The 20,040-nt window shown below is 32.5% G+C and overlaps 1 protein-coding gene across 8 annotated transcripts in view; it reads right to left on the bottom strand.

The window, feature by feature from the left end:
• The window catches only part of MPP5 (membrane palmitoylated protein 5), a 77,811-nt gene that overhangs the window by 35,958 nt on the left and 21,813 nt on the right, over positions 1-20,040 (bottom strand). For 3 of the 8 annotated variants that reach the window (XM_016131265.2, XM_036218028.1, XM_036218029.1), the window contains exons 2-4: positions 19,468-19,552; positions 13,433-13,956; positions 1,611-1,819 (exon numbers count right to left, since the gene is read on the bottom strand). In XM_016131265.2, coding sequence (XP_015986751.1) covers positions 1,611-1,819; positions 13,433-13,799 — 576 coding nt within the window. In that variant the 5' untranslated portion in view covers positions 13,800-13,956; positions 19,468-19,552. The remainder of the gene's footprint in view (positions 1-1,610; positions 1,820-13,432; positions 13,957-19,467; positions 19,553-20,040) is intronic. The other 5 variants (XM_036218032.1, XM_036218031.1, XM_036218033.1 and 2 more) reach the window with 3 other exon arrangements.

The raw sequence follows: 20,040 nt of genomic DNA, 5'->3' as shown, positions 1-20,040 counted from the left end.
CTGGACAAACCTTCCTCCTAAAGATAGGGAAGATAATTACAATTATTTATTATGCATTTCTTCCAACCCTATCCAATAGAAGTTATGCTGTATTTCTGAATAAGATATTCTGTTATTCCAATCTCTGTAAGGAAAGTAATTTTCAGAAAAACCATTTAAATTGTGATAAGTAAAACTACAGGGATAACTTTTTAATAAAAATTTTTATTTTACATATTTAATTTTAATAACAAAAGATGAGCACAAAGAATAGGTTTTAACTAGCTCTTTTAAACTCCAGTAGATGGCAAATCTCCTTTCTAGGAAGAGATCCTTAGGTCACAGTTTCCTATAGTGGGCAACACTAGACTTGGCCACTCTTAACACAAGGGATCTTTGCCCACAGTAGACATCTAAAGGAAGAAAATACATTCTGTACTAATCTAAAAAGTGCTTCCTAACCTACTGTACAGTTTTGTAGCTTTGGAGGTCCTCCCCTTCACCCTAGCCCATTATGTCTTGTGCCTGGGTTAATGACATAAATTTACTTGATGGGCTTCCAGAATTATTAGTTTTTACAACATCAAAATTACTTAAAAATCACATAATAATAACAGGATGTCTACCCTAAAAAATAGGAGATGGCTCATTTATATCCTTTTAAAAGATATCTGCAGAACACATTAAACAATGAACATTAACACGCACCAGAAACTAGAACTTAAAAGTCAGCAGGGTAACAAGAGGAACTCTCACTGCATGTTAAAATTTAATTATTTTGGAGCTTCTACACTGTTTTTATAGAGGAAAAACTCCAAAATACAGTTACGCACCACCGGACAACAATTCCTTCTAAGAAATGCATCACTAGCCGATTTCGTCATGCAAATATCATAGAGTGCACACATACAAATCTAGATGGTATAGGCTACTATACACTTAGGCTACATAATATAGCCTACTATCCCTAGATTACAAACGTGGACAGCATGTTGCTATACTGAATATCATAGGCAACTGTAACACAATAGTAAGCTTTTATAGTACTGGCAGTGCTGTAGGTTTAGAACAGCATCACCACAAACATGTGAGTAATATATTGCATTCGAATGGTACAACGTCACTAGGCAACAGGCATTTTTCAACTCCATTACGAACTTATGGGACTACAGTCATGTATGTGGTCTGTCATTGACTTAAGCATCATCATGCTGTGCATGACTGTACCTACAAGTCACAAATCTTAGAAGTTACATATCTATGATAACTGATTATCAAATATAATTTTATTTCATCAGTATTCATTTATCTCAGTTTATAATGTATAATGCTTAAAATAAAACTGCACCAAAAGCATCAAAAAACTTTCCTTTAGTAATTTAGACAAATATTTCTTTTACTATGCAAATATACACATTTTATATACAAAATTCTCTTCTTTCATGAAACTGAATTCTGAATCTGAAATAAGTATATATGTTTTTCAGGATAAAAGGTATGTAGCAAATTTTTCCTAACAATAAATTATGTGATCAGTAGTAATTAACTCAAACAAGACTTATATTCACACTAATATTTTCCAATAATACTGCCTTACTATCACTAACAACCGAGATCTTCAGAACACATACCTCTTGAGCAAGCTCTTGTGCGCTGGAGATGAGAGGAAATGGAGGACTGGCTTTGTTCATGTGCGCTGTGACAGCATTGTGTATCTTAAACGCATTCTGGAAATCTTTATTTTGTACAAGCTGTAAAAGCAGTGAAATATCCTCCTGGCTCTGAGAATCTACCAAAGTATGTTGGATGTGTTTAAGTGAAGAAAACAAGTCTTCTACTTCTAGTAGGAGAAGGAAAAGGCATCCAAAAATTAATTTTATCTTAATTCAACATTTAAAATAAAAGTTCTGGAACAACTTATGTTTTCAAAAAAAAAAACAAAACAAAACACTGACTATATTTTTGAGTGTCAAATCATCGTCATTTTACTGATTTAAAGTAAAACTCTAAAAATTATACAACAGTATAGGATAACATTTTCCAAGTGTTTTAATTATAAAACTAATACATACTATAAAAATGCAGAAATAAAGACATTTAAAATCATCAACAGTCCCATCACCTGGAAACAACTTTATTTTAAATATCTTATAGCATTTCCATTTTTTATTTATTTCTTCAAGCTTTTTGTGGCTTCTATTTCAAAATAAACTGTAATTCTTTGGGAATTTATTTCGGTATAGATTTGAAGGGAAATTTTATCTTCATTTCTTTTAAGTGGTTAACCAATTGTTCTAACACCATTTGTTGAATGATCCTTCTGTTTCCACTGATCTATAATACTATCAAATTCTTACACATTTCAGGGTCTGTTTCTAGTCCATTGGTCTACCAGAACCACAATGTCTCATCATAGGAGTATAGTCTCTGCTCACATTCACATGACAAGTACTTGCTCACTACTTTTTCAAAAGTGTCCTGACTATTCAAAATAAGTTACAGAATAATTTTTTCATGGTATCTCTCACTCTTTCCTTTTCTTCTAAAAAGAAAAATCTTAATGAGATTCTGACTGAAATTAAACCTGTAAATGAATCTGGAAAAAACTTACAGTGAATACAATCTGTCTTATGCACAGTCACATGTGAAAAGAACCTGTAGGTTTAAGTCTTTTTGTTAGTTTTCTTCATATAAGGCCTTTCTGTACATTTATCTTGTATTTCACTACTTAACAGTAGTTAAATTTTTAAATAGATTTTAATAGTTCTTTGGTTATTTGAGGTTCCTTATCTTTTCCCCCGAAAATCAAAACAGCATTAGCTCTCCTTATAAGAAATATGTATGCTCTTTAGTAACTTAAACTGCAGCAAAAAATGTGAAAAAAAAAAAAAAACCCTAACAAAATAGTTACGATAATTGAATACAATCATATGGGGACTATAGACTTCCCTAAGTGTATAATGAAATTCCTGTATAAACTTTTACTGATTCATTAAAGGGACTCAGCCTGGTTGTCAGGGCAATGAGAAAAATCAGGAGCTTCGGACCTCACTGACTGAAATCAATAAGCAGCTTTAGTCAGTCCAGAAAGTAACCATCTCCCTTTTGCATCTCTTCAATCCCAGCGATATTTAAATTTTTAAAGACAAATTTCTGCACAATCTCTACTATGCACCAAAACCACCCAAAATAACACTAAAATACTGACATTATAAAAAATAATTATCTGTAGATGTACCTTTCAGGTAAAACTACTGTTGTTATTTCGTTATATTATATAGACTTTCAGATTTTTTAAAAAATGCTGACCTAACCATATAGGTTACATTGTAAATGTTGTTTTGCAATCTGATATTTTCCAATTTCTTTAGAATAATCCCTAGGATAAAATTACTGATCAGATAATAAAAATATTTAAAACTTTGATACATATTGCCAAACTACCCTCCAGATTTGTATATAGTCCTACCAGCAACGAACTTGAGTGCCTGTTTCTACAAACACAGACCAAATTAAGGGTTATAAATCTTTTTAGTTTTGGTGATATGCTTGGGAAAAAATGTATTTCTTCGTCTAGTAGTGAGGCTGAATGCATTTTCACACTGTTAATAGTCATTTATATTTCTTCTTTCATCTACTTTCTGCTCATCTTTTGCTGATTTTTATACTAATTTTTTTTCCTTAATGAGTGGAATTATATTGATTATATAAATATCCCTGTAGTCTTAAACAAAACTTACTGAATATAATTTTATCTTTTCTTGCTATTTCTGAACGATAGTTTTTAATCAAGGATATTTATGAGAATTACTAATAGATATATATTGTCCTGAGTTCTACACTGAACACAATCAGAACCTATGTCTTCTTTAATGATTGATATATATATATAGTTAAGAACCACTGACTTAAAGTCTTTATTCAACATTATTGCAATATTTTAAGACCTGATATACTTGGGACTAAGGTACTCAAAGCTATTCTTTTATATTAAATAACCTTGATTGCTATATTGGATTTTTGTGTCTGCTTTAATATTTATTCTATTTCTTGATGACTGTTTCCTTTTGTTGCTCTCTTCTTTCTTCTGTTATAAACACAGCATATAATTTTCATATTTAGACTATTTTAAGTACAATTAAGATACTGTAGTCATAAACCAGCAAGAAAAACTACAGAAAGTAAGTTAGGGTAACCCAAACTAGGAATGGTTTAATGAGAGATACAACTTGAGATGAATGACCTTATTCATGAGATGACTCAACAGTTGAGACACTGCTCAGACAGGAAATAAAAAATTTTGTGGTTAGTCCAAAAGGAATGATAGCTTTTAAGTTCTAAGAAATAAGTAGGCTTCTCATGTTGATAGAAACTGAGGTAAGAAATACAAGTTCCAAGGAAACGAAATCTGGTTGATTTGTTAATACTGGGTTCATATTGAGGAATTCTAAAACCATAAAGACCATCTACAACAGTTTAAAATCCAGGGGGCAAAAACCTCAGGGTCAAACTGGGAATGGCTTTCACTCATGAGGTCAGGGATCAAGATAAGATATATAGTAATGGGAAGGCTGTAAAGCAGAATACTACTACTGAGTCCCAAAGAAGCTGATGACCTAGTACATAATACTGGGTTCTGAGAACATAGGGACCATGCCAATGCTAGAAATATTAACAAATTTAACTGGGCTTAAGGTTCAAGTATTTTAGGTTAGCATCAAAACCAATTTAAGCTTTTTAATTATCATCCTTTAGAACTTCACTCATCTCTATTAAGTCCTATTCATATTTTAATTAGTAAAATTGTTTTCATTGAAATTATCTTTTTTAGGAGTTAGACTACACTGAAATCACTTGCAGTAAGCTGTTTTACAATTAAATATCACCAACCATTATTGAAAAACTACAAATGTGTATTTATCCCAAATTACATATTAATTATCACCATTACTGAATAGTGATATAGAATTCTTTATTATATGCATACACATTATTTATGTAATCCTTATAAAATCCCTCAGTAACTTTACCCAATTTAAAAACAAAAAAACAAAAAAAAACCCTACCAAAACCCTGGGACATACATAATTCAGAACAACTCTCTACAGATGGAGAAAATGATGTAATCCACAAAAATGGCACCTGGATGAAGAATCCATCCCTTCAACTTCTATGGCAGTGCTTTTCCTGCCACGCTGAGGTAATAATAAAAGATACTTTTTTTGGCAGGTTCTATAACATGTGTTATGTCATTTTTCTGTTTTGGAAAAGCTGCCCTGAGATTTCTTTTTGCCTAATACAGTAGCTCGTAATATACACTGACTAGTATTTAAAGGAGCTTATTGTGTCTTAGCTATTTTACCATGTATCTGTAGGAAGAATTTCCTTTCAACTGTATTTATGCATATTTACACATTTAATACATGTTTTAATTCTTTCATACACTTTTTGTAATACTGTTGCTACTTTTATAATGTTTTTGCATTTTACTTCTATTTTACTTCTTCAAGTATTTTACTCTTTACATATTTTCTGAGTATTTTGTTTCATCTGTAACATTACAATAGTAAGGTAGTATATTAGGAAAAGTTCAGCAAAACAAACCCAACTGTAATTTCTGTGAATGCAGAGCTATGTATCTTTTTGAGAAATGTTGTAAAGTATCCTTGACAGTGCTGCACTAGCCTGGGTAGCCAAGGAGGATAGCAAAATTGGTAACTATGATTTACATGGGTCCTTTTCAGATAAATTCCATATCTATTTTCATGACCAATTTAGCTGGGAAAGTTTCCAGAAAGCATTCTTAGGCTGGAAAGCTGCCCAAAGTTCTCTCATCACTCAAGTTCAAATGTTTCCATTAAAAATGTTTAATGAATAGGCAGAACAGATTAAGTTACTAGACACTCGTAAGTTTTTTAAACTTCATTAATTATATGTTGCTTGACAAGATATGGACTAAACTACATGCAGCTGAAACAAATGAATATTTAAGAGAAAATATGAAATGTCAAATGATACAAGCCCTTTGATGAAATTAGTATGTATTTACAAGCAAGTTTATTAATTTAAAAAACACTGAAAATGATGCTCCCTCTGTCCAGTTTTAAGATCACAAAGCAACAAATACCTACAGCATTAGTTTTAAAATACTGATTATGACAAATGAGTTCTTTATTAGAAATTCTCTTTATTAGAAATTCTGAATGGAATTCTGATAAAGGGTCTTTTCTTTAAGTATGGCATCATAATAAAAATAACTGTTGGTGACATCAACTCAGGAATTCTTATTTTGACATCATTTATACTTTAGTTTCATATAACAATTCTTAATTTCAAAGGTCAAAATATTTAGTTGTAGGTTAAAAATTCCCTTGTTCATATATAGTACATCTTTAAAAGCACTTTACAGATAGCTGTTATTCAAGAACTGTTAATTTTCTACATACTTAAAGAAAATGTCTCATTGTCTGATGCAGCAATTAGGTTCTATCTTACTTAAAATGAAAGCCACAAGTTCTTCAATATTCTGTGCAATTCCAGAGGGAATTTTTAAAATCCAATCAGAGGCACTAAATCAGTCCTATCAAATATGTACTCTCTTCTATAATAACAAAGAAGAGAAGACAGGTAATAAGGAGTACAAAATAGAGAACGGAGACTTTCCATATACAAAAATCAGAGGCTCCCTTCCCACTCGCATATACAGAGACACAAGATACAAAAAGAAAGAAGAACCACATGGAGAGAAAAAGGGAAAAATCAGAGCTAGCAAGAAAGAATGACAGGGGTGCAGAATAGGAATGAACAAAGAAGGGAGTACTGAGCTAGATGGGCACCTAGAGCAAGGCAGGATGGAGGGAAGGCAGAAATGGGGACACTGCAGGGGAGAAGGCAAAAGCGGCCATATCAAATCTGGTTTTGGTGATAAGTTCTAGTCTGTAACAATGTCCTTTCAGGGAAGTTCTTTATATCTAGTTCATATTCCTTGCCCTAGAGATTGATCTATTTCCTCTAATCTGATGGCCAGTAGAAATTGCTTTTAGTTCCCATCCCCTTCTCTAATATTTCATATAACACTTAAATTGTGATTACCTGTTTGAAAAAAAAAAAGGACGTATTTATTTAAAAGTAAGAAAAATCACTTATATTTGGTTTTGGGATACAATTAATCAGATAAATACAAACATACATCTAAGTCTACAACCTATCCCCTCAACTCTCCCCTCTCCCTTTGGACGTCTTCTGGATGTCTAAAAGATAAAAGAATGAAGACTAAAAGAGGCAACAGAAAGCAATCACTAAGAGTTGCTCTATCTGAAAATTCCATCTTCAAACACCCAAGACTCTGGGAAGCCATATGGAGGAATTTTTTTGGCTGTAAGGGTAAACAAAAATTACCCAAGGAAGCTGAGGAATCTCTATCTCTAAAATTCTTTCATAGCAGTGGAGATAACCATCTACCCTGGATTAGCTCTGCTTACTTTTACTCATTACTATCATTTAACCTACATGAAACACACTGTCTAGAGAGCTATTCAGCATGAAGATCTTACATTCCATTGTTTAAATACCAATTCTTTAAATCTATCCTCAGAAATGTCTAGATTTCAATTAACCTCATGACTTTTTTTCTGAAGCTTTTTACGATTTCTTTTTCCCCTAAGCTTTATGGTCGAATTGAATATTGAGATGAGAAACTTAATATTAGTTAGTATGAGGAAAGTATATCAGTTTCCAGTATATCTATCTGCTGAATCAAAATTAGATCTTTCATTCAGGAAATTTTTGCTTAAATAGAGTAGTCTTGTTTTTTTTTTCTTTTTAAATTTAAAAACATAAAATTTAGAACTCTGAATTTTGGTTTTCAGATTAGGTCAAAATGAATTTATTAAAACAATCAGTATCTCATGAAAGATCCTGAACAATAATTACTCATTAACAAATTGGGTTACAAATTAAAAAGAAATACTAGACAAGTATACAAGCAAAGATAGTTGAGAGAGACACTTTACCACTAAATATGAGAAGTGACTTCAGTACCAACGCTTCATGATTTTTCTCTGTATGAAACTGAAAGGAGTTTGGTGAGAAGAAAAAAAGCTGCAAATTTGGAGTCGGAATACCTGACTGGATAACCTACTTAAAGTCTCTGGGCCTTTTAATAAAATAAGTGGGTTTGACTAGGAGAGTATTTCTCAAACTTTTGTTGGTGATCTATTTAAAAAATACATATTTTTAAATTTCTCAAACCAGTATACACACCTACTTGAAATAAGATTTATGAATACTTATGTGCAATATAATGTAGTTTAACATTTTCTATTTTATTCTTGTACTTAAAAAATACTGGTTGATAACATGGCTAAAATTAAGACTTATAATAACAAGTAGAAGCAAGGATGTAGAGAAACGGGAACCCCCACGCATTGCTGGTGAGAATGTAAAACAGTGCAGATACTGTGGAAGATATGGCAGTTCGTCAGTAAGTTAAACACAGAATTACCATGTGACCCAGCAATTCTATTCCTAATTATATATCCAAAAGAATTAAAAACAGCTGTTCAAACAAAAACTTGTACATGAATTTCATAACAGTACTATTTCTAACAATACTAGCCAAAAGGTAGAAACAATCCAAATGTTCTATCGAGATGAATAAACAAAATGTGGTATAGCCCTACAATGGACTATTATCCAGCCATAAAAAGTAATGAAGAACTGCTTCATCTTACAGTGTGGATAAACCTTTAAAACATTATGCTATGTGGGAAAAAAAAACAGTCACAAAAGGTCACGTACTGTATGATTCTGTTATATGAATGCCCTGAACAAACAAATTCACAGACAGAAGGTGGATTAGCGTTGTAAGGGGTCAGAGGGAGAGGAGAATAGGAAGTGATTTCTAATGGGTATAATTTTTCTTTTGGGGTTAACAAAAGTACTCTGGAATTATACAATGCTGGCTGTTGCTCAATTTTGTGAGTATACTAAATACTCATGAACTGTATATTTTTAAAAATAAAATAAAAAACTACTGTTTAAGATCCACAAATTAATTTCACTGACAAGAAAATTAAATGATCTCTCTGGAGGCTTCTGGTTCTTAAAAAAGTTCGATTTTAGTGAAACCAACACTGTCACATGCTTAAAAAACATTTTCTCTTTTGGCCTCAAGAAAATCCTAAAAGGTAATTCATCTAAGGTTAACAGCAAGTAAGTGAAGATAAAAAGTATTTAAACTCTACATCTGACTCCAGATACCCTGCACTAGTAAATACGCAATGATGTCATGCATTTCTGAACATATCATAACAGAATGATGCAACTCTGCAAGAGGGAAAAAGTTAAAATGTATTATTACTTAATAGGTGGAATGATGTTGTGTCAAAGGCTGAATGGTATAGCCAACTATTTTTCAGTAAAATTAGGAATATTTAACAACTAAATATTACATACATACCCATATTCTAAAGAATTTTTAAAATCTTATTTTAGGTTAGCTCTAATTTTAGCAATCTTAACAAATCAGAAAACTTTTAAATGGTGCCAACATTTTGAACATTAAACTTAGTACCAATAGGTCTAATAAGTTCACTTCTGGAAAAAAAGTCCCTTAAAGAATGGCTAATAAAGTCTGGAAATATCTATTGCAATTCAGCATAAATTTAATAGCAAGAATAATTAATTTCTCAGAAGTAGGCTGACCTCAAGGTTTATTGGCACCGGAATTTTGTCTGTTGTCTTTAAATGAACTTTATTTTAAAAGCCAATCTTAAAATTAAGTTTATCACAATTCGGCAATATTCCAGAATATCCCATGGTCAATCAAAAGTCAAATATCGTCAGAAATATAGAGATATGTTATTTTACAACATCAAATACATTAGTACTCTTGGTTTAATAGTTTGAAAATTTTTGCCAGAGACATCTGGCAAGAAAATATGTAGACACTAATTAAGATTGAAACATACTATTATTAATGTTACAAAAATATTTTATTCATCATAGTTTTCTTGCCCTTGGTGTATCTTTTTTACTTTTTTCTTCACACTAATCTTATCTGGTATAAATCAGAAAGCCCCTCATCACAACTTTCCTTATTAAAACAAAAAACAGAATGCTCACCATGGGTGTAGATGAACCTGTCCTAAGGTCCTTTTAAAGATGCAGTTATCATATAGTCAGTCATATATATGATAGACTACGGTGTTTCTGTGTATATTCCCTTTAAATATTCTGTTGACTATATTTAGTTGTCCACAACAGTGGCCTCAAATTACTTATCTATGAATACAAAAACCAAAACAGTGAAATCTATAATCTAGAGATAACTGAAAATGATCCTATTGTACCTCATCCCATTTTAATCTGTATTCTGTTCTTTTCTCTAGATTTCTCTCACAAGGTAGTTTGCTCTGCTTATGAAAGAGAACTAGACAATGACATTTTTTTTTTGTAGCAAAGCAAGTTTTAATAACATGTCAATTTTAAGGAAAGCTTCCTTAATCAAAATTCTTATAATTTATAATACTAATATCAATTACTCATTTGGAATTAAGTTCTCACATCACTACTTTCTAGTTTTATTTTTTTTCCTATTTCCTAGTTTCCAATAAGGTTCTGGCTGATTTTAAACAATAAAATTCAGTTCATCCTTTCTAAATATTTTCTAGCAATTCCCTACCTGCACTGTTATTACTATACAGTGCCAAATTTATAAATACTTTCATTAAAAACAAACACCCAAAGTATCTAACCTTTCTAATCACATTTTTAATTCTTAAAAGAATATTTTCTCTACTCACAGATAAATGATGATGTATCATTTGGAAACTGAAGTCTCCCTCTGAAAGAAATAAATCAGCTGCCCCATCCTTTCCTTATTTAAAACAAGGTTGCTGTTTCTGGCTGTGAAAAAGGCTGAGAAGTTGTCTCCCAGTATGTGTGTATTAAAATACTAGCAGGGAGACAACATACAACTTTAAGGGAGTACTTCCTTCATAATATGATGTATTTGCAAATTATGAACAGGGAAAAAAATGTTCGGTACAAAGCTATTAAATTTCATTTTAAAAGGAAAACTTACAACTGAGTATATTCAAAAACTAAAGCTTTGATTGACAATAACAACTTTATAACTTACACTAACTTTCCATGTTTCCTACAATCAACACATTTGTGTTGCATGTATTAGCATTAAATCTATCACTTATTTCTCAACATATTAAATATTCTCCTATTCAAAAAATGAATTACAGAGACCTGGTACATTTCAAGTTACTTTAAAATGAAATATGTAAAACAGTCTTAAATTCAAGGATTGCAAAAAAGTATTTTTGCAAGCCACAGTGGATTGCAAGTTGGAAAAATATATAGCTGTCCTTTAACCTATATTTATAGGTAAGTAAGTGACTCAACAAAAAAAAAAACAGAAATAGGAAAAAACGAAAAATTTAAGAGAAATGCTCTCCAATTTTCCACGCTTATATATTCCCTAAGTGAATGTGGCTTAAGCTGTATTTGTTTCTTTACTTTGATTTTATAAATCTTACCTATTATATGAACATTTATGCCTGATATAGGTAAAGCAAATAAACAAATACATTAATCTTAAAGAAATTTAAACAGAAAAATAGAAGAATCATTCAGGCGTGGGATGGATACGCTATAATGTAAATTTTTTCCAAGTCATAGAGAATATTTCCGGGATATTTTAATTTAAAAAAATGAGGTGGTAGAATATGAGGGCCAGTAAGAGGCGGCTGGGAATGAAATATTTTTAGTCTAACAAAACTCTCAGGAAAAAAAAGAGCATAAAATTCCTTCAGATAAATGTATTAAAAATATGTAATCTTCACTATGCTGTACAACTGAAATATATTATTATATGCCAACTATAACTGAAAACTCACTGAATGTACAATGTAAATATGAGAAACTGTCTATTACATTTCAATAAAGCTGTAAAAAAATATGTAATCTTTTCCCCTTCACTATAACATCTGAAGGCATTTGGCAGACATCACTATCATTGAACATGTCTATGATTTCTTAAAACACTAGAGAAGCATGTACATTGCTTTCTGTCAAGAAATGTGGATCCTTGATAAAGGTATTTAAAAAAAACAACAGATGATGTGAAGTAGTAGAAGCAGCTTGAGACTTAGAATGTAGACTTAGTGAGGTGCAAATCTAGTATATATGGTACCTTTGGGCAAAGCAGAAAAAGGTATTGCATTCTTGGTAGCCAGAGCTCTGGTTCAGTGAGTAAAGAACAAGTTAGATCTCAGTTTCCACTTAAACCCTCTGCTCTGTATAGTATACTAACTGCATATCCAGACCCCAACTTGGCTCTACCACTTATTAGACTGGAGTCTTAAACAAGAGATTTAACTGAGGTTCAATTTCTTTATCTCGAAAATGGAGATTATAGAGCCCTATTAATAGGATTATTGTGGATAGTACATAGAATGGTGTTTGCTATAGCACCTAGTACTGAGGTCAATAGACAAATGAATGGCAAAAATAACAAAAACTCTCCTTCTACAGAAAAGTGGAGGTCTCTCTCTTTTCATATCTATAAATAATTAACTGCCAAGAAATAAAATACTTCTACTGAGTTAGCCTAGTTTTATGGAAACATAAATTAATATATATTCCTAACATTAGTTCAGTGATCACTCTTGTGTGCAGGATGAAAGGGCAGTAAATTCAATGATCAAATATTCTGTTTGGAAATTTACATTTGACGTTAATCTCTATTAAAGATTCAAAATCCCTATTAGCATTCTAAAGACTCTAAAAAGTCCTGTAATAAGCAGCTGTTTAACTTAGATAACCCACTATACTCAAAATACATTTGATCACAGAACTTTATTTTTGGTTTATATCTATTAACATCTCATAGCACTAGTTTTATGGTTTTTTCTTTTTTTCACAGAATGGAAGTGAGCATAAATAGTATAGGGAATTCTGAGCCATGTTTTCTGTGTTATGTCATATAAAAGACCAGTTCTTTTTAATGACATTAAAGAAAATCAAATAGATTTTAAGCTACAGATATTAATATTACTATTTTACAAACCTTAATAAAATCAGAAATTTAAAATCTGAAAACTGCTTTTGAATAATTTTGAGATAAAAGGTTGAGTTTAAAATAAAAGGTGAATTTCAAGGCTTTAAATTTTAGATCACATGTAGAAATTTTTAATTCCAAGACTACATCTAAAAATCATATTGTAGAGATTGGAACATTAATGCTTTAGCTCTACATGGCTACTAGCAAACAATGATGGTTATATGACCTTTCCAAGAAAAGAAATGATCCTGGTTTGAATTCAAAATGCTAGTATTTACATTCTCTTATACCCCTCTTCCTTCCTATATACATTTTATATTAAGGAAAGAGAAATAAAAGCAAAACATTTTCTACTATTCTACTGTTTTAACTTACCTAGTATTTTCACAGCATAATGGGGACTTTCTAAGACAATGCCTTCCTCTGTATCAAATATAGGGTTATCTATTCCAGTTTTTGGAGGAATTTGGGCTAGTTTCTTAAGTCTCATGGAAGAATTAAGGTCGAGTTCTTGTTTTTTCCCTTCTTCTTCTCGCCTACGCCTCATGTCCTCCTGTTGCTGCCGAATACGCTCCAACTGTGCACTTCGCCGGACTGGCATCATTCTGGTGCCCAAATCTCCAGGGCAGTCAACAGCCATCTCTCGGTGCTTCTGGTGTTCCTCTGGTGATGCAAGACCAACATTTTTTACTTCGCTGTCTGATTCCTCAGTAACATGCCCATTCATATGGGATGTTGTCATGGTTATCTATAAAAACCTGAACCACTTTTATAAATCAATTTTTCCTATAAAGCCAATATCTTGATTCTGTAGTATAAAATCCATGTTACTTCAAAAAAACACACAAAACTTCTTACATCATATAATAATGCTATGAAAATGTATCCATGAAGGAAATCTAAGGGGAAAGATGGGGGAAAAAAAGTATAAGAATTACAATATAAAAAATTTTACGTAGCCCATTTCTAATCTCTACACAATATAGAAAATATTCCATAAGTATATATTATTATTTTGCTGTATAGGTTAAATACTTTCCTTTCATTTTAGAAATAATGCTAAGGAAATCAAGGTGCCCTCCCCGGGCCCTGCCAAAAAAAAAAAAGGTTCCCTCCCAAGAATTGGTAGCGTACTGTTATTTTATAGCTAGAGAAAAATGAAATATTGGAAAGTTTAGTAAAGTGGGAAAGTAGGAAAGTTTTGTCTACTAGTTTCGTAGAGAACAGGTTGCTTACGATATAAAGATGTTCTAATCATCTTTGTACAGTTGTCTCAACACAGTCCACTCAATACAAGTGATATTGAAATAACTTCCTAGTTAACTGCTAAAGAAACTGGCACATAGATAGCACGCATGCTATGTTGGTGGCTCACTTGCGGTAAAGTTAGTATTCTCAGAACAATTAACATCAGGAATTTATAAGATGAAGAAGATACCTAATAACAAAGAAATTTTAATTAGCAGCTAAGGCATTTATAGGATAAAACTACATTAAGTGAGAAAAAGACTACGTGGGTTATCAGTCTCTATAACTGGTCACATGAACAAAAAGAATTAAGGTTAATTCTTTATGAGGATTTGTTCAGAAAAAATGGTAACTGTTACTAGTCCAAAAAATCTTTAAGTCATACTATAAGTAAATAAGAATATAGTATACTTGGAGACCAGAAAACTGAACATGAATTCTGGCTGTGACACTTCCTCTAGCTTTATGATTTAAGACGAGTCAGTTTCTCTCTTGTCTTAGATTCTTTTGAAAAATTTATTCATAGGATTGTTCTGAGTTTTAAATGAGATAATGTATGCAAATTTTAAGATGAAAAATATATATTTATGTTAATTTTTAGTAATAATTTGATTCTCATAGTTTAAAAATCCTTCAACATATTTTAGACAAAAATAGGCGGATTGTTTATATATGTGAAAACCCACACATTAAATCTAATTAGTCTTCTTTTGCTCAAGACTTTAAAAATATTTACAATAATAACCCTACTACCTCCTCGAGTTGAGCATCCTTTCAGAAAATAGGTTAGAGCACATGCCAACTAAGCAAAAGCTGTTTCAAATAACATTCCTAATACCAGCCAATATTCTCTCATACAAACATCTTGTCACAGACTACTTAACACAAACCCACCTAGACTACTAAAAAAGCCACTAGACCAACAATCAAGGAAATGAATAGATGCAAGCTACATAAGCCACTAGAATTACAATTTGCAAGAATTTTGGGAGATTTTTCTGTCTTCTATCCAAATCTTAGCAAAGTTCTTTATTTATAACTATGTGCGCTACACATTAATACCTTATTTTTCATTAGACTGCCTTCTTTTTTCATGAAAATAACAGCTATTAGAAGGGTATTAGGCAATTCTTAAGTTCATATATTAATAATATGCAAATGCAAAGTCAGCTTATTTGATATTTTCATTACAAGTAAACAGAAATTTGTGTAGGAGTTACTGTAGTGCTGTGCTTAATTTTAATTGTCAATATCTAGGAGAGTACATATTTCCAGAAAATTAAAACTCTCAATTTTGTTTATTTGTAATATTTACTGAATACTAAAAATCAAATTTAATAATGAATGATGTATATTTTACTTTAGATGATAATCTAAAAATATTATGACCTGAATTAAAACTGTCAGCTTAAAAACTGTAAGGCTATGTCCATATTCACTTTACTAGATCTTTGGGGGTGGTGGGGTTTAGAGAGCATGTAAGAGAGTCTAGGCCAGGCAATCTGGGTAAGAGTTCTCATGCTTGGATCGCTACCATGCTTGTCTATCTGGATATAGTCTTTTACCCTCAGAAAAATTTCTGCAACTTGATATTAATCTGCTTAAAATTCCATTTTGGTCATCTCCCGTGGAGTGTTCATAGTCTACTGGGAAAGACAGAAAAAAGAAAAAAAAAAAAAAAAAGAAAGAAAGAAAAATGATAGATTATACTTCCCCAGTTGGTTTCTCCTCACTAGAATCTAAACTTGTTAAAGAAAGGGATAATGTTAGATATTTGTAGCCACCAATACTTAACACAATACATCTAATATAGGAATATACATGAAATATTTGTTCATCTAAACTTAGAAATGTCATAAATTCAAATAGTATGCACAGACCATGGACTAAAACTTAGCCTGTGGTAAGGAGACATAACACTAAAAATATAAAGATGAATTTCTTTGAGAAGCATTTCAAAGAATGAAATATTAGCCAAATAGAAGAATCTGTTCCAGGCAGAGGGAACCACATGATCAATAAAAAGGAAGAGTATCAGACTACTGCTCTTCCACAAAGGCAGATTAGAATGCAATAAGACTGGATAGGACAATGACAGCATGTCACACATGAATAAGGATAAACTGGAAAGGCCAGCAGGACACCAGACTGAGAAGAATTTAACAGCTAAGACTGTGACCTTTATCCTCAAAGTAGTAAGAATCATTACAGGACTTAAAGCAACATGATCACATTCACTTTTAGAGAAATACACTCTGGTATAAGTGTAGAAGACTGACTGAGGGTGGCAATGAGACCAGTTTAAGGCAACTGTAAGAAATGGGATCCTGAACTGTGTAGACAGTGAAATGAAGAAGTTATATTAAAGAAGTATACTGCTTATAGAAATACTAGAACTTGGTGTCTGTAGCTCATATAACAGGGTAATAAGAGGAGAGGAAGAGGAGAAAAAGGTAGAAATAGTAATAATAGTAATAGTGGTAGAAGTAGGAATTATTACATTTACTGAGCATCTTAAACATTTATTCATTTAATCCTCATTTAACTCTGCATAAGGTAGTTTTTATTTACATAAAAGGAGATAATTCTCTAGTTCAGTCATTTACCAGCTTCTGAGTTGTCAAAAGACCTTCTTTTCTTTGAAGGAGACTATATTCAATATGCTTATTTTGTAGAAGAGGAATGAGGAGTGAAGGCCCTGAAGATCGAATGGAGGAATAAGGAAGAGGCAGTATGAACCAAAAGGCAGGGAGATAAATGGAGTGGGAAAGTACAAATAGGGCTACTTGAACTAAAGCAGTCAATGTGTGTTAAGAGAACAGTGGAAGTCAACTTGTACAACAGGACAGTCAACTTGTACAACAGGACAGTAGCTACAAAGTTTGGGTTCAACTTATAAAAGGTCTTAAATGTAAGTCTTTAATTCTCAAGGAAGCAGGAAAACCATCAAACATTAGAAAAAAGCAATGATTTGTACATAAATTGAATTAAGCATTTACCCCTAGTTAGGTACTAGGGTTATAGGGACAGGATCTCTGCCTATTAGTCTATCTACTAAAATGTCCTACAGAGATCCAGACATTAATATGCCCACAATTAAACTCATATTTCCTTTTAATCTCCTCATGTTCTCCTTGAGTCTCTTTCTCCATTCTCAATCCTAATTAATGTCACTATTATCTATCCAGTTATCCAAGAAAACAGAATATTTAAGAGAACAGGCTCCAGAATCAGACTTTCCAGACTCTAATCCTTGCCTACTCTCCTTTTAAGTCTCAGCTCAAATACATTCTGGATTTCCATGACTCTTCAAACTAGATAGATGCCTCCACCGGAATCCCACAGTCCCTGTCACATCTATCAAACTTGTGTCTCTGTTTGCAGACTAGAAGCCCTTGGAGGCCAGGAACCAGGCCGACTCATGTCTAGATCTGTGACACTGCCTAGCACAGGGCCAAGCAGACAGGACACTTCAGAATATGAACCCAGGCAGTGTGACTCCAGGGCCACTATCTTTGGGTCAGCAGGTAGAAGGCAAAGTCATTAAGATAGAGAATACAGGAGAAGGAGAATTAGATAGAAGAGGTGAGAAATTACATGGGTTTAGTTTGGGACACATTAATGTTCCCACAGGTAATGGTCTAATCAGCAGAATCTCTCTTACGCATCTCTGTGGCTCTGATATCAAGTGAGAGATAAATGCTGAATTAAGTATATGAGCAAATCACTCCTATTTAGAACCTCTAATGGATTTCATATTGCATGGAGAATAGAGTCCAAACTCACAAGGTAAACTCAAACTTTCTAATTGCACCTTTTACACTTACCTGTACTAGCTTTCTAAGTCAGCTTCCTTGTTTGTTCTTATCCTATATGGTTTTCCTTCCTGCTCAATGTCTTAATGAACTAAGACACATGAACTGCTTCTCCTTTCCTCTTCTACGTTCAAGAACTATCACGAGTCCCTGTTCCTTCAAGAAGTTTTTTCCAGACCACCTCGGTTAAAAAATCATGCAACGCTCCAAAAGATAAGGCTCACAAGTTAATTCATGAGGGCTATGAAAGATTTAAAAAGTTTTTCCAGAATCAGAAACTTTATGCTGTGTCCTACAGTTTTAGCACTAAGATCATCATAATTTTTAAACTGGCAAACCATGAATACTTTAGCTCATATATGTAATCAATACATATCAAGAGTCCCAGTCCAAAAGAATTATATTCTCCCTCTCCCAAAAAAAAAAAAAGAGAGAGAGAGAGAGAGAAAAGTCCTTTGACAATTCAGAAATTCTGAAGCTGATAAATGACTAGAGAATTACCTCTAGTTTAGTAAATATGTAAATAAAAGACCACCTATGCAGATAATAAAGTTAAATGTTGCTGACCCTAAGAATATTCCTCTCTTTTCAATCCCCTAATTGTAAATAAATTGTTTTTAAAATGCCTCAAAAACTCACATTTCAAATCCTCATCAGAGTCCCAGATCATACCCCTCACCAATGGGGAAAAAAATTAAATAAGAAAAGAATCAATCAAAACTCTTTATATAGTCCCCAAGAAAATAAATTTTCAGGTAGGCAAGCCAAAGCTGTTTCAATGCTAACTTCAAACTAGTGGGGAGAAAAGGGCTTTGTCTATATGAACTGGTTATAGGAAAAGGGGGTAAAATGAAGCTAAATAAGCTTCAATAGTACAAATGATTAAGAATGGGAGCGGGGGGGGGGGGGGGGGGGCGGGGGGGGGAGGGGGGGAGGGAGTGGCGGAAGGGGGTGGGCTGAAACAGCTTGAGGAATAGAGGCCCATTGCAAACTCCACACCAAGAAACAGAACCATTTGTGTGAGAGCTGGGAACATGACAGGTTTCCAGGAAAAAAATTTCCTACATACTCAGTATTCTAATTTTTAGACAGAGGAATCTGTAAAACATACTTCATATGGATAAACATGGTTGGTCTACACTAGTGTCCAGAACTCTAGATTTTTTTTTCAATACATCCTTCCTCCCCTTCTCCCACAAATGATGTCTTTTGAGCAGCAGCTGGGAAGTCTCATTTTAAATGATCAGCATTCCTCTGACATTCTAAGAAGTTGGACTATTTGTTCCCATAGAAACAGCTTTGTCAGCTAACACAAGATTCAGGCCAAGAATAGTGAAAAGAACTTACATTATGTAAATTGGAAAGACTTTGTCTACTATCCTCTCAGTTTCTCTTCTCTGGTTTTTCAAGAACTCAGGCTAACTTTCTTACTCTGTAAAACAGAAAAGAGACAACCAAGTATGAAAGTCTGCAGTGTTTTTTTTCAGATAGAAAATGAGAGAGAAAGGTTAATTCAATATGATATCCAAATCTGTTTGCAGACGGCGAGGATTTCTCAGTGTGTAGTAAAAATACACATGCCTCCCATCTCTGATGGACATCAATTAAAATCAATACAAATTACCTGAAATTAGTGTTGAGAAAGAAGTAAACATAATTGGTTTAAAAGCTTTTTAAAAAGGTTAAGATCCTTTTGCAGATTATTTTTAATGCTACTCCTTGACTTCTAGATTAAGGTTCAAATAGAAATGCAATTTCTTTTTCTTTGTTTTAACTACAACTTTTGGATTAATTTTAAACATTATGAATAGTTTACGATGCCAAGAAAATGAGAAGTTTAGAATCGAAAAAGAATTTGATAGATAAGAACTACAACTAATTCAGAGGGGGAAAAGTTCATATTATACTGGAGACCAAGAC

Source organism: Rousettus aegyptiacus, unplaced genomic scaffold (genome assembly GCF_014176215.1).
Source record: "Rousettus aegyptiacus isolate mRouAeg1 unplaced genomic scaffold, mRouAeg1.p scaffold_m13_p_3, whole genome shotgun sequence".
Lineage (NCBI taxonomy): Eukaryota > Metazoa > Chordata > Mammalia > Chiroptera > Pteropodidae > Rousettus > Rousettus aegyptiacus.
The sequence above is the reverse complement of the archived record's forward strand: the minus strand, read 5'-3'. Positions and strand labels throughout refer to the sequence as shown.